At 39.3% G+C, this 26774-nt stretch overlaps 1 protein-coding gene across 9 annotated transcripts in view; it reads right to left on the reverse strand.

Moving 5' to 3' along the window:
- MDM1 (Mdm1 nuclear protein) overlaps positions 1-26774 on the reverse strand; it is a 78727-nt gene that overhangs the window by 20526 nt on the left and 31427 nt on the right. For 2 of the 9 annotated variants that reach the window (XM_005571484.4, XM_005571481.4), the window contains exons 1-10: positions 17993-18129; positions 16874-16988; positions 12081-12448; positions 10871-11005; positions 8503-8670; positions 6658-6761; positions 6480-6579; positions 1678-1707; positions 1172-1347; positions 10-351 (exon numbers count right to left, since the gene is read on the reverse strand). In XM_005571484.4, coding sequence (XP_005571541.3) covers positions 10-351; positions 1172-1347; positions 1678-1707; positions 6480-6579; positions 6658-6761; positions 8503-8670; positions 10871-11005; positions 12081-12448; positions 16874-16988; positions 17993-18010 — 1556 coding nt within the window. In that variant the 5' untranslated portion in view covers positions 18011-18129. Of the gene's footprint in view, positions 1-9; positions 352-1171; positions 1348-1677; positions 1708-6479; positions 6580-6657; positions 6762-8502; positions 8671-10870; positions 11006-12080; positions 12449-16873; positions 16989-17992; positions 18130-18229; positions 19389-26774 lie in introns of those variants that run through there. The other 7 variants (XM_074007367.1, XM_005571486.4, XM_074007365.1 and 4 more) reach the window with 5 other exon arrangements.

Consider the following 26774-nt stretch of genomic DNA (forward strand, 5'->3'; position numbering starts at 1 on the left):
AACTCTCACCCTTCTTTCATCTTGTCTGCCTTAGATTTCTCATGTACATCCAACTTCTCTTGCTCTCCCATAAAAGCCTGCTTGCCCGTTTTCCTGTCCCCTTTCTCCTCATTGTCATCCTCCTCCTCTTCCTCCTCCTCCTCCTCCTCCTCTTTCTCCCTGGGCTGTTTCTGTATGTCTTCACTAGTGTTCTCTGTATCCCAAGCCAGCCGCCTTCTAACAGGTAGAGTGGGAGGTGACACGCCCAATTTCTCCGTGGTATTTTTCTGGGGCTGTTCTTCCACGATCTTTCTTTTTTCTTCTGGTTCTGTAGAAGGACATTTCTGCAAAGTCTTATGGCTTGTAGTATCTCTGTGTTAACAAAATCAGTTTTATTTTAAATGTGAATAGTCTGCACTTTCCTAATCTACACCAATTTTAATGAGTCCATCGTTTCCTTCTTCTGTTCACAACTACACGTTTTCCATAGATATTGCCTTGCTCAGGTATTGAAGAAGGAAATCTAATTTGTTTTATAGTAAAATAAATCAAAGTTATAATCTGGAGTTTCTATTAAAATATTCCAAAATGCATTTATCTTCTTTTACTCCTACCTTCACATATGCTTGTGTACATCTAATCTGCTGACACAAGTCATACCTAGCCCTAAACTGGCATTTACACACATAAACTAGGATCCCATGGTCTAAGTTCTTCAATTACTTTCGCTTACAAATAGTTACATCATGTTCATTTAAACCCAAAACAGCAAAGCGCTCTTCCATAAAATCAGCAGTCAAGTTCTGAATCAGCCACAAAAATCCATCAATGAATGATAATAGGTATGCATTAATAGCTTACAGTCTCTACGTTTTTATTGTTGTTGACTTTCTTTTCACCTTCTAAAGGTCTTTTTACATCTACCATATAATCATCCCTACTCTGCTATTAATTGTCAAAAAAAATATTATAAAAATCTAGCCTTCCAGATTTACATTATGTGGTATTTATACACAAATAAAGCAATCTATATTGCTTTATTTTTCACAGAGAATAAAAATGAAATAAATGGCTGCCACATTTCCATTTGACTGGAGACAAATTTTGAGTAGTCAGGTCATTTTCCTATGACATTCTATGATCTATATAAGTGTCAACAAACTTTTTTTGCCATCCACAAAGAATATCTTACCCAGCAAGATCTAATGCTCTGATGTTGCTACTAATGGTTCCTTCTGAGCTTGTAGTTGAGGAGACATCCCAACAGCAGTTGCTATCAGACAGAATCTGATTCAGGTGGTCCCGAGAAAAATGTGTCCCCTGAACTCGCTTCCTATAAAACTCAGCCTTTTCTCGGAGTTCTTTAACCTATACAGGAGAGTTCAGACATCATATACTATTGTAAATGCTTCTTTACAAATAGCACCAAGTAGCATATCAAAGACATTGAACAAATACAGCCAAGGACCAAGGACAAAGGAAGGCAAAATTAGCCACATACAGTCATCAGACTTTGTGCATTTAAGCAAAAATGAAAACAATCAAGCTAAAGCACGATGCAGCTGTTTTATTTCAGACCAGCAGGCAGGGAGAAATTTACAGCAGCTAAGAAAAATATTGACATCTACTTTTTATTCCAACTGAAATTACACAAGTAATCTATGCATTATAGTTTTTAAAAACTCAAAAGCAACCAACCTCGGCATACCACATGGCATTTAGAGAACCCTAGAGAAGGAATACAGAAACACACTTAATGATAGGTTAATGCCATAACTGAGTATTAATGGAACCAATGAAACACATTATTCTCCCTTCTAGATATCTACCAAACTTGTCAATCAATATTTCTTAGTATATTAAGTAATTAGTTCAGTAACCAAGATAGCTTATTATTATCTTGAAAACGAGCCACATTCTTGCATGGCTAGGATGCTGCTGATGACAGATAAATTAGGCAATCTAATTATTATTCCTATTTCCCCACCTCTGGAAGGGTGCTTACACGCCAGAAATCCCTAACCCAGCTTTATTTCATGGCTTTGCATACAGCTACTACTGCTACAGAAGCCCTCACTGGGAGAGTTATGAGGTTATGAGGCTTCCCTCTCCAAACTCCTCAATGTTCCCTTGGAATCAGCAAAATCTCTACTTAAAAAAAAAAAAGTACTAAATATATAATTTAAAATAATAGCCCATAAAATCATAATAGAAATATGTTCAACAAAGTGACAGTATAAAAAAAAGTTCTGATGAATAATAAAGTGATATGAATTCTTTAATATGCAAGTAACATTTTCTGATGAAAAGGAGCCTTTATACCCATTTGAAACCTTTCACTTTATACATCATACTGCCACCTGCTGGCTTCTGCAAGTACAATTCCACAATGTAAAAAAAATTAAGTTGAAGTTTTACCCTTAAAATTCTGTTCAATAGCTTTATTTATTCTCGAAAAACACTAATTTTTTTTTATCATCAAGACAGAAAATCTTTATTCTAGAACTGCTTTTCTTTCAGGGCAAAAAAAAGCAAACAATGAAACAGCAACGTAAAAGTAATTGTAGAAACATATTCTCAGCTCCTTAACAAGGTACGATTTTGAATGCAGAGATGAAAGTGTTACAACTCTAGGGAATTGGCAAAAGCAAAAGACAGCACCTACATGGCATAAGAAACCATATAATGCCAACAGAGTCCTACTCTAGTGAACCATACCTGAAAAAAAAAATCCTAAAGGATAATTTGAAATATTTTCTTCACTGCCAACAACAACAACAAAAAAAACCTTTGTTCATCTATCATTTCTATCAACTCCTATAACGTTAAAGAAAATTTCTAGCAGTGGTTTTTGCATTTAACAGGTAGAAGTGAGGTACATGAATTAACTCTACTGAACTTCTAACCAGGGTATTCTGAATGCACAGGAACCTTGTTATAAAGTGCCTCCATATACTCCAGATTTTATTGCCAATAAGTGCCCCCATGTTTCAAATGTTTCATAGCCACTCCATCACCTACATGCTTTAGCATCACTTCCTCCTCTGTGTTCTCAGAATTCTTTGTGCACATTCCCATTAATACATATTCAATTTTACTGGAATTAATTGCACATGTCCTCCTCGTCCATCAACCTATGAACTTCTTGAGGTGAGGTAAAATGTAGCACTTAAGCACTGAGTCCACAACCTGTCCTGAGTGCAGACTAAGTGGTATGCCTGAGCTAACCATGGCAGCCAAAGATAAGCAAGAAACTCCCTGCCCTCAGTGAGCTCACAGTCTGAGACAGGAGGTCAACCTGTACATAAATTATCATAATATTGATGGGGGTCTATGCCATAATAAACAAATGAAATGTAAATTGAAGGAGTGCTTCAAAAGGGGGACCAATTGGTCCTGCACTGTGTTGGGTAGAGTGGCGGGACTGTGTAGGTGGAGGGGGCAGCAGAGGAAGCTGCTCCTATCCATGCATGATGAATGAAAGAATGGATGAATACTCTCCATGTACACAGTCATCCAGTTTTATTTGACATCAACTTTATTTAGAAAGGAGGGGGAGAGGATACTTCATAAAAATTCTGTAGAACTTTGATTTATTCAGTTCTATTTGTTACTGACATTTAAAACTAAATGCTTTAAATTTACTATATCAATAATCTTTATTAATAATCTTAGTGCTATTATATTTTACAAATATATGATTTTAAATATCTATAACCCTAAACTAAGATGAAAAATTAGAAGGCTGACATTTTCCAAGGTAGTATGTTCTACTAAAAAGAAGAGGAAAAAAATGAATGGCATGAACTCAATGTTAAATAGAACAATCCCTACAGCCAACAACCAGAGCCACTAAAAAGGATAGAAATAAACCATTCCCATCTCAAAACAACATACACGCACCTTTCTGGGTCAAGTAATGTCATCATATTATATGATATGATATAATTATAAGTAAAAATGTTTTCTTTTCTGAATTTCTTTGTGCAAATTAAGAGTTCAATTAAATTATTTAAAACATATGCAGAAAATTCAAACTCAAGAAACTGGGGATAAAAACTCTTTTTACTCAAAAATCATCCCCCCAAAATGAGGGGTCACTTTATACCTAGTCTTTACAATGTCTATCAACTTATAGGACAGCTCTCAAATGCAGGACTTTATCTTGAAACACAGTCCTATTTGTGGAAGACACATTAGAATAAAACCACCTCAACCAATCGATGATGAAAAGATTACCTAACAATTAAGAAAAAAAGAAATTTAACATAGATTAAGTAGTTATTCTGAGGATAGAACCTAAAAAATTGTAATTGCTGACTATTAAGAAACAATCCCTTAAGTGAGCATTTTAAAAAGCAATAGTCAAGTGGTTATTGTAATGGAGATGACCAATACACAACCACTGGGCAAATAAAACCAACCACCCTAATGCTCTATGAGAGGTAACTGGGACTTAGCATAGAATTTCCAGTGACTATAGACTATTAACATATTCAAAAAGTACATCTCAAACATAGAAAGAAATGAAGATGATATATGGACTCAAAAACTAATGTGACTCAAAAAGTGAGTTAATATTCCAACAACGAAGTCACTTATGACTTTGTTAGTCGTAAGTGTTGGAATGTTAGGAGTGGGAAAATGAAGGAGTACTGTAGCTTATATTTAGGAACCTCATAATCAGCTGCCTATAGTAAATGACTTCCAAGAGATCTAAGTAAAACATGGCCCATATTAAATGCCTATAACCTGGCCAACTAAAACTGTTATCATCAATGATCACTGACTTCTTAGCTAAAAATTCTTATTCTTTTCTAACTTCAATTTACTTTCTGAATTATTTTTCTCAAAGAAATTAAGGCAAACTATACCACTAATTTAAATATTTACAACCACCAATATAGTCTTTAATAAGCAAAAAAAGCAACATTACCAAGATATCATAATAGGAAACCTTGAAAAGTCTATTGACAACAACAATGTTCTTGTCCATCAAGGCAGGATAAGGAATCTCATCTTACTATTACTTCAGTTTTAACAAATCTTCTCAATTAGATGTTTAGTTCTGACGCCTAAACTCATCTTAAAGAAATTGCTTCTTGGTCTTTTGGCCAAGATCGAGTGTAGAAATCTCAGAGAAAACACAGTCTTCCAAAACAAAGAGTTTCTCATAACCTCAACCTAGTGTCATGCCTAAACACAACAGGCCAGCAGCTGACACCGATTTACTGGCCACACACTGTTCTGCCTCTGTCCTGCTTTTCCTCACTCCCACTATCAGATTCCTCAGTCAGGGAGATCTTTGCCAAGACTTGGGATGGTCACAAACTGCTCAAGAGTTTAGCTGACTCACTGCCTTTCTTCCATCATGGGTGCTTTCGACGCTCCTAGTTTTAACTTGATTTCACTAAGGGGACTATATGAACATTGCCCCAGATAATATCTGGGACAGCTTTGAGCTTTGTCTTTTACTTGCCTGTGCTGTCTTCAAGATATGCTCAAATAGAGAAGTAGAAAGCAAAAGAGTGGCCACGGTGGAAGGAATCAAGTGACCTCCTGAAACAATATGCAGACAGCATGACAGTCACTAGGACATGTGTCTGGGAGTTGCAGTTCAAAGAACCAGCAGCTCAGAGCACTGAGCACCGAGCACCGAGCACCGAGCACCGAGCACCGAGCACCGAGCACCAGCCCTTTCCCCCCGAGGCTGATTACACATAATTGTGGGCCATGGTTTTAAGTAATGAGCTAAATAAAAGACCCATTCCCCATCCAAATTATCCTTCTGTTTACAATGACAGGGGGAAGTGGGATGTTTACTAATGTCTAATCTAAACAGAAACATTTTAATGTAGCTTGTTCTCTCAGAAAAGTTAAAAAAAAGTCAAGATACGATTTGAAAGATGCTAATACAATAATAAAAATGTTCCATTCTCTATCCTTTGAGTATAAGAAGCTAGTACTAAAGTAGCACTTCTCAACTCTAGAATTACCCTTCCCCTCAAACCTATCTTCAGATCCCCAGTTTCTCCCACATTAGAGTACCCCAACCTGTAGCTCACACCTCTAACCACATAAGCTGTATCTTTCTTTTGCCTACAAACTGTAAGAGTACACACTGACAATGGGCATCACTATCAGACAAATTATTTAATCTTCAGTTGAGAGAGTGGAGGTCTGAAAGTTATGAAATACTCGAATCTATAATGATACAATTCTATAAATTCAATCTATTAACACAATCAAATGTTTGATGGTAAAAAGTGTTAACTTAAAAGACCTCAATGAATAGTAATTGCTGAAGAGCCAGTGGCATTAAAAAAAAACACACTGATAATTTACATCCTAATACATAAGTTCCTGATACTATTAGTGCTATTATTATATCATACTTCTTTAAATTGTGGTCTCTATTACCAAATGGAACTCATTGTGAAATTAAAGTGTTAATAGAGGCTGAAAGAACATGTGGGCTTATTAAGCTCACGTACACTCACCTGATTTGGCATGTTTCCCTTCACACGTGTCCAAGCCCCAGCTTTATATAAATACTGAGCTGGGCTCAGAAATTTTGCTCTATATTCGGAATTCACCTTCCTAATAGGAATGAAATGAAAGTAAATATTTCACTATGTTGATCACTGAAATACTATATTTTCCTATTAAAATACATACCCAAGTCTTTGATGTTTCCAAGGAGTAAGCTTCTTTTTAGGCTGGTGTAAGTCTTTTAATTCCATCTCTGCTTCCAATTTTAAAGGATCGTCTATTTCATTACTCTGAAATGGAAATAATTTAAGCTTTTTATGCTTAAAATGTTACACATTAAAGTGAAAACATGGATGTTATAAAGTTAGACTTGAATATTTAATGACATTTCTATTTTTAGAAGCTTTAGATACTGAAGAAAACAAAAATAAGAAATCAACAAACAAGTTTTGAAATTTTTATTATATTTGGTTAGTTATTTTTGAAGTTTAGCTGAGGATATAGCTTCATTTTCTAACAATAAAGATTTTAGATCTTTGGCTAAGGAAGAAAATTTTTAAGTTAACAAATACATATCTAAATAATGTTACCATACACTGAACTTGATATTCTAAATTTACAATTGCATTACAGTAATTAAACATAGGATCCTGATGAATTAGTTACCAAATCGCTTTACTGGATAACAATTGTTTTTTTCTCCGATAATATCATAGGTCTAATATATGTGTGTATATAAATCATTTTACTTTTAGTCATATTTACTTATAACTTTATACTATTTTTAGGACCCATAAAATATCAGGTATCAACATTCCAGGAGATTAAAAAATAGTATTTATACCCCAATTACCTGTAATTTATAATCATGTTAGCCTGATTCTGCAGCTTAAATGGCTGTAATATCACACAGAAGCTGCTGTTTGTATATTCTGAGGTAGATCATATGAATTATACTGGCCATAATCTGGCATGCTAACACTTTGGTTTAAACTACTTGTGATGGCCAGGTGTGGCAGCTCACGCCTGTAATCCCAGCACTTTGGGAGGCCAAGGTGGGCGGATCACCTGAGGCTAGCAGTTCGAGACCAGCCTGGCCAACATAGTGAAACCCCGATTCTACTAAAAATACAAAAATTAGCCAGGCATGGTGGCATGCACCTGTAGTCCCAGGTACTCAGGAGGCTGAGGCAGGAGAATTGCTTGAACCTCAGAGGCAGAGGTTGCAGTGGGCCAAGATCATGCCACCGCATTCCAGCCTGGGTGACAGAGCAAGACTCCGTCTTGAAAAAATAAATAAAAATAAAATACATGTGAGTATGTATGTGTTTAATTCCCATAACTTAAAACAAGTATTTCGGCCGGGCGCGGTGGCTCACGCCTGTAATCCCAGCACTTTGGGAGGCCGAGGCGGGCGGATCACAAGGTCAGGAGATCGAGACCACGGTGAAACCCCGTCTCTACTAAAAAAAAAAAATACAAAAAATTAGCCGGGCGCGGTGGCGGGCGCCTGTAGTCCCAGCTACTCAGGAGGCTGAGGCAGGAGAATGGCGTAAACCCGGGAGGCGGAGCTTGCAGTGAGCCGAGATCGCGCCACTGCACTCCAGCCTGGGCGACAGAGCGAGACTCCGTCTCAAAAAACAAAACAAAACAAAACAAGTATTTCTAGCACTACTGTTACCCCAGGAAGTTACTATAAATCCAGTCATTTGATATTAAACTTACTAGACTTTGATATTAACCGTATTAGACTTACCTCCTATACTGTTAAGTACTCAACATGCTGTATCATTTTTATTTATGTCTGTCTCCCCACTAGCCCAAGAGCTGCTTGGGGCTATTTGCCAGCCTTGTATTCTCAGTACCAACCCATGTCTGCTCCTAGTAGCTGGGTCAATGAACATTTGATGAACAAATGAATTAATGAACTAGTGAAAACTAAAAACTCCCAGGTGGTAGTAAGCAAAAGAAAATGTGGAGAATCTAAAATAATGGAGATTTTGTTTGGTAAGGTTAAAAGTTGATGAATACCTTCTTTTCAGGAGATACTGTTTCAAGATTTCTGTTTTCTCTCAAATCATTTCTTAATTTTGGTTCTTTCACTGGAGATAAACCCTTGAAATTTCTTTTGTATTCAGTTTCATGGATGACTGAGTTACCTTTGAATGGTGGAGTAAACTGGCTTTTATTGTGGAAAACCTTAAAACAAAAATTATCTTAGTTTAGTTTTGTTCATTAAATATGCAGAACTTCGGTCTTCAATTACTTAACAAAACATACATAAAGTTGAATTACAGGACAAAAAAATAGCAAAGTTATATATGATTTTAATTTCATTTCACATATATTATTAACATCCAAAGGTCAACTTTATATACTCATTACCATGTTTTGAATAATAGTTTTATAATCAAAATATAGCTTATAACCAAAATAAATATTGGCATATTTTCATATGACACAGACAGTAGCTTTAAGGCAACTCTGTTGTCAGTTCTACAGGTTTTTTTCTTCCTCCCTGACATGATTTTTTTTTATTCCTGCCTTAATAGAAAGTTCTTGACATTTTCGAACACCCAATATGTTGAATTTGTTTAGCTTTTCTTCCCTTGGCTTATTTTCAGCACATTTTATTAAGGCAAAGAAGATGTTCTGAGCAATTACTACACTTGTATTGTTAAATGTTTCCTTTTATCCTATTTCACAGTATGGTTTCTATTTCACAGCATATTACCACTGATTACAAGGAAAGCAAATGGAAAAGACAGGGAACTCAAACAAGTTATATTACTGCTTTGTAATGCTGAATAGGGTATCTTCATACAGATCAGATTTAAACTGTTTATCTATTTTAGTACAGTATAACCTCAAGGACTCTCCTGCCAAAAACTGTTCTGACTCCTTTACATATTAATATAAGACATCCTTTCAGAAAGCAGGTGTCTGACAAAATAGAAATGAACAACCTTTTTAGAGGTTTCCTATCAACAAGCATTGAAAGCTGTCTCAAAGCTCTTCAATCCATAGACTCTAAATTCAACATGCTTTGAACAATGAGCAATTCCTTCTAAAAAAAAAAAAAGCTTGTGAAACACATTAAAGAAAGCAATAAAACTACCAATGAATATATCGCTAGTGATTTCTCTCATAAAAGTAACATTTCTACACAACGCTTTCACTGACATGTAAAAGCCCTATTTGTTGACGATATGATTTCATTTGAATCAGCTCTATCTTCAAGGTCAAACACTCTATAAAAAACTGAATAATTACAATTTTTATGTTGTAAATAATGTTTTAGATACACTTAATCTCCAAAAAACCCTGTAGGTAAGCAAAAGAAGTACTGATCCTATTCACTAGGTTAATAACGGGTACTTATCATTTTGTTACTTCATAGCTTCTTAAAATGTTATATAAATTTCAAAGGTATTTTAAAAATTGAATAAGCCCAAAGCTGCCACAATTTATAGGATCACTGGTGTTTTTTTCATCTTAATGTAAGATGACTAGATGTTATTGTCTTGCTGAATCTAATTATCCCGTCAGTTCTTAGGGCTATACACAATACATAAGTGAATGCTGACGTACAGGAGAAAATGAATGTAAGGGTGTGTGAAAGTGTGTATATTTATAAAGAAAAACACAAAGACCAGAAGAAAAAACAGACTAAGCCATTATAGGTCTCTGGGGATATTACAAGTGGAGGTATTTCCTGTCTCTGCCTAGAAGTACTGTTAAGAACATAAATGAGAGTTTAAAGCCTAAGAACTGCCTAAGGGATGAAGGTAGTAAAACAACAGACTATTTATTAGTAATGGTATCTCAACACTAAAACTGTGCAGGACTATAATGAAATCTAAAACCACATCATTACAGCTTCTGAATTTTACAAATATAGTTATACCGACAATGCCTATTACTATTTGTCTGATATAAGGACAAAATTACGTATCTTGTGTTATTGTCAACATATTTTGTATTTATTAAAATAAATATTCAAAGCAGTTATGCTTTTCTTAGAATACACAAAACATGCAATATATTAGTCAACAAAACACATTTTAGAATAAAATCAATTTAATAATTTTTTATTAAGTAAAAAAATCTTATAGCATGCAAAAACTTACCAGTTCCCCAAGTTTTCATTACCCTGTCTCATATTTAGTATATGTGCTGCATCTGGCAACAATGATCATCAGTAGCCTAGGACAGTATAATATTACTACCATAAATCATAAGTAACAGGACGATTTTAGCAAAATTCTCACTTTGGTTTTCTAGAACCTACCTCCAGGCTACTTAAGTACCTAATTTCTTGCAACTCTTAATTCTATGTAAATCTACATTACTAGATAAGATAATGGTACTCAGAAATGTATTACATCCATTAAACTACCTGATTGGCTGCAAAAGCTGGAGCAGTTTCTTTAGAAGTCTTCCAAACAAACTGCCTTTGATATTCAGAATTTCTCAAGGCATTACATGAAGGAACAACAGTCAATCCAGCTTTCTTACGCAGAAGTCTATCCAACTGTTCAAAACAAAAATCCACTCAAAGACATTAAAAATTTCTATTCAAACTTTTTTAAAATTGTGGTTAAAAAAATGCATAACATAAAAATCTATCCTCTTAACAAAATGTTCAGTCTACAGTACAAAATTGTAAACTACATGCGCATTGTGGTACAGCAAACTTTAACTTATAAATAGTATCTTTTTTCAAGTGTCAAACCATTTAAAATTCCTTTCTATCAAAGGACTATTAGGCATCCCAGGAAAAATATAATACTCTCAGTCCTTTCCTACTAATCATTCATAATTAAATCTATTACCAAAAAGTCCCAGCACTTTGCCTCATCTGCACACTGCTTCTGTGAACACCCCTTCTCCTGCCTGCCAGACACACATCACCTTCCTTGTTCCCTTTTACCCCCAGCTTTTTCAACAAGCTATGGATTCTTCTCCAACACTCTGAAATGCCTCTTCAGAGTCCCAGTCAGTGGTGGACATGAACCAGAGAAGAGCAGTGGAACAGAATGGAGAAAGAAATGTGGAAGGCATTGAGATCCCCATGCAAGTTCCGGTAGCCTCTGCTTATGTGCTCACAAGGACCTGCTGCAGGCCAGCTGTGACATAAGAGAGCAAAAATGCAAGATCTCTGAGAGACAGCCAGAGCTCTCCTTCCTTTTGCATTTCATCAATTGAGTTTCTGTCTGTCTTCTTGTACAGATAAGAAACTGAAAAGGGGCTAGATAGAAGTCAGCTCAGCACCCTGCCAGAAGTAAGGGCCTACTTCCCTTCTCTGTCTCAACTTGATCTCTCCCTTGGGACTCAGGTGCTAATACATGATGAATAAAATCCAGACATAGGAGGTCCATCCAATAAAGGGATATCATAGCATAACTACTACAAAATAGCGAGTAGTAAGAATAGAACTAATTCACAACAACTAAAGTCAACAGCCTGTTATCAACTATTCTTATAGACATTAGACAAGAAAACAACAATGGAAAATTCTGAACCACAAAATGTAACATTACAGAAATGACGATGAAACCAACAAAGAATTCTATGTTTTTGAAAAGAAATGCAGTGAATATGCCTACCCCAGTATCTACATTTTCTGAAAGAACCTTGGTAGAATGTTCCAGTTCCACATTTTCATTAACTGGTATATGGTTTGTTACACCCTCATTATTTTCCACAACATCTGAAGCCCTTTCAGCTCTGGAGTCTGCAGAGTGAGATCTGGTTCTTTTGGGAACCCTGGAAGCTTCTAGTGAGTCAACTCTTTCTTGAGTAACATCCTTTTGCTCTGCTTCTTGTGATTTTGGTGTTTCCGGGGCTTCTGGTTCTGGCAATGCGACCACATTGTTCTCTGAGATAGCTCCATTCCACTCCAGAGATTTTGAAATCTGTGGGTCATGGTAAGGGACTCTTCTTTTTGAAATAAAACTTGGCTCCTTCGTGATCCCTACAAAACACGGTATACAAAGAAGTAGCTACCAAAGCAAAAAGTTACAAAGACAACTTTTAAGAACACTTGTGAAGGAGAAATGAAATTTAAAATTTAGTTCAGATATATGTACCTATATATACACACAATATCCTTCAGAATATAGGATTTTAAAAGCACAACTTTTCAACATAAAATATTTAATTTTGCTTTTAAAAGCATTAAAAATTTAACCATAACAAAAAATTAAAAATCAGTGGGTCACAATGTTCCAGTTATCCTAACAAAAGTCACTAGAATTGCAACATGATAGACCTGGCAAGCCAGGCAGTACATGCTGCCTCGTTTCTAATTACTTTCCTGTGCTACTTAACAGAACAATGGGCCCTGGTACTGTCAAAATTTGGAACTTTTCACAAAGCTTCTCTTAAGTGGAGCAGACCAAGATGAGAAGGGATGAGATGTCATTGTGCTGGATCTTGGTTCTACATCTGCCTTGATTTCCTGAGAATTAAAAAAGAATACGCTGGGCGCAGTGGCTCATGCCTGTAATTCCAGCACTTTGAGAGGCCGAGGCAGGCAGATCACGAGGTCAAGAGATCGAGACCATCCTGGCTAACACAGTGAAACCCCGTCTCTTCTAAAAAATACAAAAAAAAAAAAAAAAAAAAAAGCCAGGCATGGTGGCGGGCGCGTAGTCCCAGCTACTCGGGTGGCTGAGGCAGGAGAGTGGCGTGAACCGAGGAGGAAGAGCTTGCAGTGAGCCGAGACTGTGCCACTGCACTCCAGCCTGGGCGACAGAGCAAGACACTGTCTCAAAAAAAAAAAAAGAATAAGCCTTTTTAACAACAGCTAAGATACAATTTCTCTATATTTCTGTATGGAAAGCAAAGGTCCAAAAACTTAACCTTCTATGGAGGTAAGAGCAGCTCTGCAGAATGACAGCCACTGAGAGACTGCCCTAGTTTAGGGCCATCTTTAAGACGGCTGCAGGGTGGAGAAGGAAGATTAAGACCAGAACGGAAAAGGAAGGTGGAAAGAAAATTGGGCATGAGGTAGAACCCAGGACTCCTTAGCCTCTGTTGTAGATGTGCTGGCCATGTCACCCCGGGTCCCCACCCTTTTAAAAGGCTTCCCTAGACCACAGGTCTTCACACACTGGCTGGGTATCTGTCTGGAGACACACAAAGATGTGGAGGGTAAACAGAAGTGGGCGGCTTAAGGGAATCATTTTCCAGATCCTCAACTCCATATGTGTGTGCTCTCTTGCCTGACGCTGATCTGTCTGCCTGAGAGCTGCATCTGCCATCTGCAGTTCCATCTCCCACCGCCCCTTTCATAATCTCCCTTTTCCCACTTTACAGAAGACAGACACACCTCTTAACCAGCCTGAAACTACTCCAGCGCATCCCCTCAAGGTAGAACAAAACCTCAGGGGTAGGAAGCCAAACAAAGGGACAATTCAAGAAAGCATATCCCTGAGGGAGAATATTTGACAGCAAAGCAAAGCAGACAGAGATTAGAAATAACAAAGGAACAGTATCTTATTTCATATAGCTCCATGGATTTTCCATCTCCTTCTTAGTATTAAAATTCAGGTATGAGAGGGATATCATGTGAAATGTACATATGCATATTAACACATTTACCTTAATTAAAGATAAACAGACTTTTTTCTCACAGAAAATAATTCTAATTTGGCCGGTTAGTTTGCCAATGAATACTGACTTTGCCAGTTGCATGATAAACATTTTCCATAAATTGAATGGGCTAAACTGGCAGTTCCAGAGTTTTTACAAAATATATGTAAAACATATAAGCACTATGCAATATACCAGAAATTCTATTATTCAAAACTATTCATAAAAACTTATGATAAAAAATAGCAATTTAGAAAAACATTGTGATGAGGCACAACATTGTGATGAGGCACAATGTTTTTCTAAATTTTTCTAGAACTATAAAAGCTAAAAAGCTTGAAGATCACCAATTAGACTCCTCTCTGCTTTAACACAGAGGCAGGTTTTTGGTAGAAGAGCAAAATGAAAGAAAATTCTCAAGTGGTCTGCTGTTGCCTCTCAGCACCAGCAAATCCCCAGGATAAAAATACACTACTCTAAAAGAAGGGACAGCCATCCTGGGTAACACTGCTGTTGTTTTTTGCTAACCTCCCACCTCCCGTTCTGAGCATTCTGGAGTTCTTGCTCAGTCCCTCCCCATGACCTAAAATTCCCCACTAACGTTCCTCCCCTAGTCCACTCCTTCCTTCATTATATACTATGCTCTAAGGTGGCTTTGCTCTCATGGTCTCATTTCATCACCTTCCCCTCAAATGCAGCTGATCTAAGCTGAAATGTTATTGGACAACTACCCAGTTTAATGAATTTTCCAGTGTCATAATAGCCTTGTAGGCGCTCAGCAGGGTGGGGTATCTATGCTTAAACAGAGATTTATTTGGATTCTTAATCTAATGGAGGCTCAAATATGTGGAATTTCTAGTCATTTGTAAAAAGAGGATTATGAGCAGAGGGATTTTCCTAGCACCCTGCCAGAGAAGCAGGGACACCCAGTCTCTGAAGTTTGGCACTGGTTCAGATCATGATGCTTCAGAGGAACCCTAAAAGAGACACCCACTCTTGCCCACTCTTCCCTTTGTACTCCAAACCTAATTCTGAAAATACCTCCTCATCTTACTAACTTCCCAGGCTTGGTACCCTACCCATAAGTCTTTTCCTGGCTTCAAACATCTAACATTTATGTGACTTATCTGCCATGCTCGCACACATCACATGTGGGGCACCAAGCACTGATCTGTGTACATGAACCAGGCCCTTAATAGGCAACATCTCATTTAAACCCTCCCAGCAATCCTATGTAACAGGCTTCCTAAAATCTCACTTGGTGAAACTAGCTCAATTTGCCCAACAGCTATTGTGGATTCAAATTTCGGCTTATTCATTCATTCAAAAATTAGTTTCAAGAAGCAATAGATTGTTCCAAGGCCTGTATTAGGTACTGCGTAGGAACAAGGTGGTGGATAAGACAGAGCCCTACTCTCAGAGATGTAATATACTAGTAAGGAAGAATTAAACAAGCAGGTATAATGAAGTCAGTCTGTCTCCTTTCTGTTCTGTCACCCTCTGGGAAACCCTGGCCCAGGAACCTGACTTCCCCGGGACACAGGGAGGAGGCATGTGTGATAACAAGAACATGACCTCTGAAATCGCGTGCTTTGCACAAAACAGACTTGATTTCAAATCATGGTTCTGCCACTTACTAGCTGTAAAGCTGGGGCAGCGACCTAATCTCCCTAAGCTTCCATTTCTCAAGACCTTGGGAGCACTCTTCCCCAGCACTTTCCCCTCAGCTTTCAGGTCTCAGCTCAAATATCACCTCCTCAAAATGAGCCTTTCCCAATCATCTAATCTAAAGCGTTTTCCCTCCAGTCTACCCCTCCTGCATGTTATCTATCACACTTCCCTACAATTTTACATAAAAACCTGAAATTCCCTTATTTATTGAGTGACTTGCTTACTGTTTCTCTCCACAGTTAAGGTACTTTGGTTCAGGGCTATATCCCTAGTGTTCCCAGACCAAACTGAGGGTCGGGCTGATATTTCTCTCTGCCAATAACGAGATGCAGATGAACTAGGGAGAAAGAAAGTTTTTATTTCTATAACCAGTTACGGGGAGAAGGCCTGGAAATTATCACCAGACCAACCCCAAATTACAAAGTTTTTCAGAGCTGATATACCTTCTAAGCTATACGTCCACGTGTAAGTGTGCATTCATCTAAGGATGTAAGTGATTAACTTCTTTCAAACTATAAGTAAGGTCTGAGTCCTGAAGACCTTCTTCTGGAGCATCAGTAAACTTACTTTATCTAAATGCGTCTAGGTGCTGGGCTGATTACCCTTATCTTGTCTCCTGCTGAATCACGGAGGTTTGAGGAGTTCCTTCAGACCGCCAATAAATTTGTTTGTGGAGGCCTGGGGAGTTTCTGCAGACCCCCATTAAAACTTGTTTAATCCTAAATGGATCCTGTTAAGAATTCCTTATTTTGTCATGCTTTACGGCCCAGGAAAGGCCTAGGCAAAACTCTTGATGGGCTTTTGTTACTCCCCAGCCTCTGTGTAAGGGCACTGGCTTTTCTTAGCTTTTAATATTTAACTTTACCACTCAGTCAGTACTGAAACAGTTGTGATGGAGGCCTCCATTAGTGAAACCTGGCTGGCCACACTAGCTGCTGGGAATAGTCCTGGCTCATAGTAAACCTTCAATAAATATTTGATTAATAAATGAATAAATCAACCAGGCCAACTGAACTTTTAATATATCATTTGGCAAACTTAGCCCAAGGTTTACTTAGCCCAAGTTATAATGGCTTAGCCCAAGTTATAAACTTAGCCCAGGTTAGAATGGCTATTAGCTTGCTCAACTTACCTAATTGATCTGATCTAAGTCCAGCCCATGGGTACTTTCGCACCACGGAGGAATTACAAGACTCTGACAAATAAGACTTTTTCCACAGGAAGTTCCTCTGGTATTCACTCAGCCCCTGTAAAGAAAGTACACTTTGAGTACAGGGCAATTAATGAATGATGTTTTAAAGCAGACATCAGTGAAAAATAATTTCTGAACCTCCAAAGAGACTTAAGACTGAAAATTAAACACAGACGAGCTCCTTAATAAGAGCTAATATTCACCCAGCCCTGTGCTAAGCAGTTCACACGAGTTACATCCTTTAAGCCTCAACACCACTTGGGGCAGATGCTACCAGGAATACCAGGCTCAGAGGTTACCCTTTCACTGATTATCTGATTCCAAAGCATGAGTTCTTGTCGGATAACTAGTGACAATCTAAATTCTGATCACTCCACTAGATTTATCCCAGGTTTTCACCGAGTACACAATATTATGTATTATGCCTAGGACCTTTTGCTATTTGGTAAAGTCAACAAAAGGCAAACTCCCCTTCCATTCTGAATACACGCCTTTAAGATAAATGAGTCAGGAGGTGTGGGACGCTGTGGCCACCTGTTAAGTTGCAGGGTGCTAGTCCCTGACAGCTACCAGCTACCTGGAACTTTTAACATACCCTAAGAATGCACAACGATGAAAAATGTGTATTTCTTTATACCCTATCTTTACTAAGAACCCATTTCTCAAGCCTTTAAAAGCCACATACACTAAAGTTTTAAAGGTAATGGGGGTTAAATGCTAAGCTAAATGGCCCACAGGTGTCCCAAACGTAAGTCGCCTTTAGTTCTCTTCGCAAAGTGGCCTCCTCCCATCTACACTCCTCTCGAGTCCCCTTAAGTAAATCTGTCTCGCATCATCTGACTCTTCGGCACACGGCAACTTGCAAATGTGAGTGAGCGGAGAGAGAACTAGGTAAGAAGTGGCGGACAGATTCTGGGGCCCCTCAGGCAGGCCCTGGGGCTGGCAGCTTCTGCCGGGCCGAGGGCTGCAGAGCTGAAAAGCAGCGTGACCTCGACGCTCCGCACCTCCCCAGCCGTGGCTCCCCCCAGCCACCTTCCGGCCCGGGGACCCCAGCCTCACCTTGAAGCGCACCGGCATGTCGCCCGGCGCCGGAGCCCCCGCCACTCCGACAGTTAACGGGACAAAAAGCTCCGAGGGGGCGGGGCGGTAACAGTCTGTTCCCTAGCAAACCCTCGGCACGGCGTCCCCGACTACGCGCCGGCGCACTCCGCGCTTCCCTCCTAGAGCCCTGTCGCTCTGTTTTTCCCCGCCCATTTTGGAGCCTAGGGACCAATAGAAACTCGTAGAGTGCCTTACCTCCATTAGGATTTGACCAATGAGTGACCGAAAGGGAGCCGCCTACCGCTTGTGCCAAATCCCGGGGGCTGATAGAGATGGCGGGCGGAAGGCCGGCCAATAAGGCTCCCGGAACCGGGCTGGGCGGGACCCCGGGGATGCCTTCCTGGGTTGGGTGGACCGGTCCCTGGTTCGCAGGCTCCAGCGCAGCAATGCGTCTACTTGCTGGTGGAATTCGCCGGCCGCCAGCCTCGCTGGCCCAGTGTGTTCTTCATTCTAAAATCTATGACAGAACCGAACGCTTCTTTTTCTGAAAGGAAAGTGTTCAGATCTATTCTGCTGAATACCGGTTCGTACAACTGACAGCCGCATTACAGTTTATTGTCACATCAAAGGGGAAAGGCCAAAAAATAAATATAGCTTAGGCAGGATTTTTGAAGCTTTATTGAAACTCGAAAACTGCAGTCTCTTCCTCCAGTGATGTTCTTCCTCCCTCAATCTCTACCCTCCCCTAAATGATGTACATACAGCGCTTAGATGAGAAAACGTTTATTAAAGATGCTTGTGAGTCTCAACTTCCAAACCTTCAGCCTTGTCTCTCCTCTCAACCTTTTTTTAAAAATGAAACTTCATCTTATTTTAATCGACTATTGCCATCATCGTCGATAAATATTTCTTGACAGAACACTGCTGATTCTGAGAATTGGGAAAGAAACAAATTGTCCAGATAGTTCTCTGATACACTTGGGAAGGATATATATTTATTCAATAATGGTGTAATGTGACGTGCTAAATTTCGAAGTGAAAGGTGTGTATGATAAAGGCTACAGGAACTGGGAGCAGGGAGTCATTTCTGAGGGCAGAAAAATGCCTCAGGAGGAAATATTCAGACTGAAAGGACTGAAATAAGTAAAAAGTTGGACGATGAAAGGGCAGATGTCTAAATGGAATGCTGCCAAGCTTGTTCCAGGAACAACAAATGAGTGCCTTTTACATTTGTCATGTGTTGACTGAATAAAAGTATACCTCTCTTAAACTTTCAAATATCAACACCAATGCTTGATGCTTCCCTTTAAGCATTTTCTGCAAAAGCTGTCTTCCTGAATCCTGATTGATGTATCCGTTCTTCTTCATCATCACTGAGATACTTAAAAAGGCATTTGAAGAAGCCACCTGATATCTGGAACAAAGAGCATATTAGATTAGTCCCAATGCAGCCATGCATCCAGGGGGCCCTTGATTAATGTTAATTGGTGATGACAGCATCTCTGTCGTGTAAATTAAGAATGGCACAAACAAGACACAGTGGATCATAAAACAAAAGTCATCTGCAGGAAGGCAGCCCATCTTATAGAGTAAGAAAGGCACAACTCTGGTTGTGCACACAGCTTTGTTACCACAAAATGCTAAGGTGAAATCAGCAAGAGCAAGTGTGTAGAATGTAGCCTGTCTGCAAAACAAGGGCAGTTATCACTGCAGAAGAGCTCTGCTGAACAGGGAGTAAATGACAGAAAACCAAACAGCAGATGGTAAAAATAACTCAGTCACATCCCAGGCTTGCTGGAGAAGTATCATAAAGACTTAAGGAAGAAGATTTTACTTTACTGTTGTTAAACAAAAGCCTCCCCAAGTTTAAGAGGCAAAGATATAGAAATGGAAGAAAAAAAAAGTGACAACCTTAGTAAATGAGTTTTGTAGCCTGTTTTACCAGCTCTTATCTTGTCTGCTACTACAGGAAACAGTACCCAGTACCCTACAAAGTTCCATCCATTTTTTGGGGAGTCCCTAGGAGGTGTTACACATGTGCTGGCAGCAACCACATAGCATATGCTGGGCAGCACTGCTGCTTGTTCCAATAACCATGCATCTGTAGGTGTCACTCTTGCTGCTGGCTATCACAGTCACTTTAGCTTGGTACTGAGTCTGGGCATAGCAACTGGGCACAGCCACTCCTCAAATTGCCTGGCATTGGTGGTAATCTCTGGCAAAGCACCTCTCCTTTTTACGTTACCCTCTTTGAAGTGAGTAACACTATATCTTAGAGAACCTTCTTTTCATTTGTATTTTAGCCTTTCTCATCGCCAAAGGGCTCAAAATGAAGTCCATGGAGTCTAAGCCAAAGGGTAATTCCTCAAGTGACAGATCTCATGCTGTGCTTCTCCTTTCCACTAGCTAAGGCCCTCTTACTGGGACAATGGTATGACACCTGGCTCACTCTTCCCTTCGTTGATTTCTCTGTTTCTCATATGAATAGATTTCTGTCTATTGCTTGTGAGAGACTGAATTTGCACAACCTCTATGAAGGGCATTTTGGCAATTTGATCCAGGAGTCCCTGTTCTTTAAATTTATCTTACAGATAGACTCACATATATGTGAAAAAAGTATTCATTTAAGGTTGTTTAATGTACTGTTTCTAGTTACAAAAGTTACAATTTAGCGAGAACTAGTCAAACAGATTACGGTTCATCCAAATCCAAAGAGTAGGGCAGACTGTTCTGCTCCTTTGGGCCTTCTGATTCTGCATGGATATGTTAGGTCCAGCTAGGAAAATAGACCGTACACTAGGCATTTCAACAAAGAGAACTTAATATAAGCTATTGGTTCATTAGTTATTGGAGAACTTAAAGCCAAAAGGCGAAAGAAGAGGAACTCCAGGAAGCAGCTCATACTGTAAGACTGAGAGAACAAAAGGAAAATGTTGAGGTTACTAGAATGAGGAGGTTTGTAGGAGAGTCCTCCTTGAGTTGGTCAGACCACTGAGACAGGGCCACTGTCCCACGGATGGAGTGCCTCTGAGGGGACAAAATGAGACTGCCTCTGGGAACATCTGGAAAAGAGAAAAGCTGGAGACTGCCACTGTGGGATAGAAGATCACTGTTCAGGTGCTGCGGGGAGGAACAGCAAGCAAAACAGAGCATCCCAGTCTTTCCCTAACCTCCTTTCTTGGCAAACAGAACAGGGAGCTGGCCATGTGATTTGCAGTGTCTGAAGGGTGAGACTGGAACTGACATGCAACAGCTTATTAAGTTGCACATTTCCATACAACCCCTAACAAGCAAGAGGCACCTCTTTATGAACTAACATAGAAGACTCTCAAAGAAAAAAAGCAAGGCTTAGAAGACTGTGTATGGTATACCATCAGTTGAGATAAAAGAAAGACAAGTGAATAAAAGAAAGAAAAAAACTGTCGTATGATGTATAATGATGTCATTCACAGGCACTTTCTCCCTCACTCATGAGTCCAACTCCATTAGCGGCAGCTATAAAGAAAAGAGCATTTTATTCAGTTTACTGGTAAGATATAGAAACTTTAAGGTATTGATAGTTACCACTGAGGCTATTCTCCTTAAATAAAATAACTCCATTGGCCCTTTCTAGATTTATCTTGACATGTACATCACAAAAAGGCTGTTGCTCCTTTTAGAGACAAAAACATATCAAAATCCTTTGAGGCAAATTTTATTTGCACTTGAAATATAAATATCCTCATCTACTACTCATTCTATTAAAAAAGGAAGTTGACTGCTTCACAAATTAATAATCTCCTATCATTTTCTCAGTAGCAGTTAAAACAGTGGAGAATTTGTATTTGCCTCTAACTATATTTATTTTTCTTTAACAAAAGAAAAGTGTATATGAGCAAACACATCAGACGAGGGTTGAAGAAGGGACGTACAAAGATGAATAAGACATAGCCCCTGTCTTCAAATGTAATTATAATCTTCTAATGGGGGACCGATACATACACAAAGAACACAGGAAGTAAAAAGAAAGGAGAAAGTGAGAAAGGGGCTAAATGTGAGCACCTTGGTATTCTAAAGATGCTTTTAAACCTGGAGCCAGAAAGTTTGATCTAAGATAGGTGATTAAAGAGCAGGCAGGATAAAGAAGCTGAATTTAAATTCCATCCTGGGAAACACCTGATCTAAAGGCCTTTCACTTATTTTGTTCTGCCCTGGGTAGCTGAATCCAAGCCAGATGTTCCTTGAGAAGATTCAACTAACATTTGCTCAAGATCACTTCCTAAAAAGGTAAATTACTTGCTTTCTGTTGTCTTTTCTTTTTTCTTGTGGCTTCAGAAATCAGAGTAAAGCTGTTTTAGAAACTACTGTTTTACCAATGTAGTGATACACAGCCTTGTGTTTACATAGATGTAATTTTCTCTGAAATACCTTACAAGGTAACTGAAATGCCAGTCTTTGGGCTTGGTAATGCTCTTTAGCTCTGCTAACATTCTCTCAGGTGACACTTAATTGGGCTTTCATTGGTAAATCTTGAACTCAGCCTTTGCCAAAAAGCAATCAGGCTGACAACGGCTTTCTTTTGCATTTTTCCGTAGGTATTAACTGATTTTTCCTCCTATGAATGAATTTCTGATTGCACAACTAAAAAAAATGACAAAATTAAATCCATGGATTCTGTCTGAGAAGCAAAATTGCTGATACTTCACATTAATGTCAGTAAGAATCGAATAAATAGGGTCTATGATTAAGACTTAGCAATGAGCCAAGTGCAATTTGCCCTCCAGACTTTTAGCCGTGAGATGCCTTTGTTGACAAGGGAGTGTCTGGCTTTTGAATCAGTGGGGCACCTTTTGGAGGGACTCCAGGTTCTCTTGACAACAGGACATTTTTTTCTCTCTCTTTTTGGTGAGTCGAAAGGACTCCTCACCATACAAGGCCGCAGCTGAGTAAAGTAATTCTCAGTAAGGCATAAACCACTGGCAAGTCTCACATACCATAATAATAATGTTGTGCTGCAGTTGAACAAGGCCTAGGGAATACATTTGGGGCACCAAACTTCTTTCATTTTAATATCTTCACTGTATGATTCTGTTCTGGGAAATCCCTTTCCTTTTCTTCACTGATTATTCATTGTCCTAAATCACCATCTCTTTGAAAAGTCCTCACAGGGATGCAGATATTTTCTAGAACTGCTAACTGCTGATTTGAAAGCATGAATTCTCTCATCTCATCAAATCGGATTCTGTGTCTTAAGGTCAGATCAGCCTTTCTAAGAATCTTGTAAATCTCTACCTTTATGCAAAAATAAATTTTGAAATATTTCTTTTATCACAGATAATGTATATGCACCTATAATCCCAGCACTTTGGGAGGCCAAGGTGGGCAGATCACGAGGTCAGGAGTTCAAGACCAGCCTGGCTAATATGGTGAAACCCCGTCTGTACTAAAAATACAAAAATTAGACGGGCATGGTGGCACATGCCTATGAGTTTCAGGGAGGCTGAGGCAAAAGAATTGCTTGAACCCGGGATGCAGAGGTTGCAATGAGCCGAGATTGTGCCACTGTACTCCAGCCTGGGCAACAGAGCGAGACTCCATCTCAAATAAATAAATAAATAAAATAACTGCAGATTAAGCCCAGATTGCTTATTATTCTTTCTGAAATCACTGGTCTTTCTACTGATAATGGTATCTGAAGTATCAATAAGAGACCACAAATTTTTCAGAACATAAAGTCAGTTTCCTCTCCTTTGTGGCTTTTAATTGTTGATTCCCTTAAAAGATTTTTATGGCCTGGCACGGTGGCTCACGCCTGTAATCCCAGCACTTTGGGAGGCCAAAGCAGGCAGATCACGAGGTCAGGAGTTTGAGACCAGCCTGGCCAACATGGTGAAATCCTGTCTCTATTAAAAATACAAAAATTATCCAGGCATGGTGGTGCACACCTGTAATCCCAGCTATTCAGGAGGCTGAGGCAGGAGAATTCCTTAAACCCGGAAGGTGGAGATTGCAGTGAGCTGAAATTGCACCACTGCACTCCAGCCTGGGCAACAGAGTAAGACTCCATCTCAAAAAAAGATGTATTTTGCTGGAGCAATTAGTTCATAAAATCTTAGTACCACATTATTCGATTCATCCTTCAACCTCTCAACTTCTATTAATTGAATTAATGATGGTTTACAGTGTAGCATGATATGTCCAAATGTAAAATACTGCACAAATAAATATATTGTTTTAGTATCATTGAGCACCATCTATGGAATAAGTTTCAGGAATCATACATATTTTAGTTAATCATGCTGTGGTGACGCTGAGACTGAGTCATTCCAAATTCATGCCAAACTCCTTCTCCTACTGCAGAAGCTGGAAAACTAAAAATCCCTTTGACCTTAGACCTCTTTGCAACTGAAGTGTGGGTATAATTTACATTCTGCTGATCAGAAGCACTTGCATAAACAGAGTTAGATGGGAAAAAAGCAGAGCACAGGTTTGCTCTGCTTTTGACAGTAGCAGCAACAGCAGCATGGTTCTGGAGTTGGCAGCTCTACCAGCAGCTTCCTGGTCATAGCAGAGGTGAAGTCGGAGCTTGTAGCAAAGGCGTCTCAACTTAGCAGGCAGATTCTTGGTTTCACGACTTCCTGACTGTAGGTTCCTTTAGTGAGTCTGTTCTGTGGAGTGGCCCTAGAGTCTGCTTCTTCAGCTCTCGTAATGATTCTTTAAGCCACTTGTATCAATCATCGGTTGCCACAATAATGCTGTATAATAAATACTCTCAAATGCAGCAACTTAAAATAATAACCATTTATTATTGCTTATGAATCTCTGGGTCAGTTGGCCAGTTCTGCTCATGTAGGTTGAGCTTGGCTAATCCCACTAAGCCTGCTTGTGGATTTGTGGCCAGCTGATGGGTTAGCTAGAAACTGGCTGGTCTCAGTTGGCTTCAGCTAGGACAACTCTTCAAGGTTCCACATGGGCTCTCATCTTCTAGCAGGCTAGCCTGGATTGTTCTCATGGCAAAGGAAAGTTTCCAAAAGGGATCCAAAGTACAGAGGATTCCAAAGGATTTCAAAGTATGTGAGGCCTCTTGAGGACTTGGCTTAGAAATAGCATACCGTCACCTCTACCACATTCTGTTAGCCAAAGCAGGTTAAAAGGCCATCCCAGATTCAAGGGCCAGGGAAATAGACTCAACCCCTACATGGAAGGAGTGGCAAAGTCACGTTGTAAAGGAAGAATGAAGAATTGGTAGACTAGTATTGCAATAGGTCTTCCTCACTACTGAATACCCTGAAAATACCCTTTCTGTTTTGAATAGCTAGAATAAATTGTATTATCTGCAATTTAACTCTGACCAATACAATGCCAGGTCAGACACATATGTACATCTTAATTCCCTCTTAAAACTCCATAAAATGACAGTAACTGAATGCCAGGGCAGACATGCATTCATCTCAATTTCCTCTTAAAACTTCATGAAATGACAGTAAATGAATAAAATAGGTATAAACCAGTGATGTCAAAGAGAATGGCAGAGGGGACAACTGTAAAATAGAAATATTAACAAATATTGAAGTTATGGAGAGCAGTCTGTTGCAGACGGGGTTCTCTGGAAAGCAGACTCGGAGATGAAGTTTAACGTGCTGAATGTCTGTTAATGAGGGTTCCTGAGATCAACACCTGTGGAAGAGAGGTCAACGGAGTAGAACTGGGTAGAAGGAGAAGTCAAGCTGCAAGGCAGGCCTGACAGCCTCAGCCAGCCCCATGAGAAATCATGAACTAAACTGGTTTGTCAGAGGTGTCCTGCCTTGGGCCAAAATGAGCCTCCTTAGGAAGCTGTAACCTTGGAAAAAGTGGCTATCTGCCGTGGAGGTAACCTCTAAAGGAGCTGACAGCAGAAAGCACTCTGAGTAAGAGCAGCAACACATCCTTCTTTGAAGTGGAATATGGACAGTGCATCACTGAAAGCATGTTCCTGTTTAATCAGTCAGTATTCCTAACAAGCAGTACATACTTGAAGGCTTACACACACAAAAAAACTCTGGTCCTATTGGGAGCTAGTTTCAATGCAGCTGTTAGACCCTTAGTCTTCAGACCTTCAGGAGTGAAGGAGAGTACCTGTCAGCATGAGTTCCTTTTGCCACAGTGTAGAGTCCCAGATGGAACATTGCCTCATCCTGTCCAATTCCTGCCTTAGCAAAGAACTGACTCCTCCTATTGCCAGGATCCTAAAAAGAATCCTTTATCTTTTTCATAAGCTTTCCAGCCAACTTCTGGTTCAAAACTCTCCGAGACAAAACACTGGATCTGCATCTCCTCCTTTCCCTTCCCTAGGCTGGTCGCCCCTTCCTTGCTTTGTGGCAAAGTGGTTATGTTTTGCTCCGGGGGCAGATCATCCACAGCCTTGTGTTTCTAGACATTCTGGTAGCATTGGTGCCATTCAAACAACGAGGAAAGCCAGATCCAGGAGCAAATAGGACATTCTGCTTATGATGTCCATAGCCAAAGGAAGGATGGGAATTGGGTACAGAGAGGAGCAGAGAAACCCCAGCCCTAGAAGAGAGCTAGAAAAAAGGAACTGGATCTGAGGAGCTGTGCAGACTTGTATTTTTATCTATGAAACTACAAAACATGATATGAAGGAAAATTGTCCACATTTGTGAACCAAAAGAAAAAAAATTGGCTCCCTAAAATTAATTCCAATTGCAGTCATTTATAAACCGGCTACTACCACTTATGCCTAATTACCATGCAGCACAGTAACAACCATACATGTCATAAAGTAGGTGATCAATTCATTGATTGGAAAGCTAAACGCTGCAAC

The sequence above is a fragment of the Macaca fascicularis genome, chromosome 11, assembly GCF_037993035.2.
Source record: "Macaca fascicularis isolate 582-1 chromosome 11, T2T-MFA8v1.1".
Classification (NCBI taxonomy): Eukaryota; Metazoa; Chordata; class Mammalia; order Primates; family Cercopithecidae; genus Macaca; species Macaca fascicularis.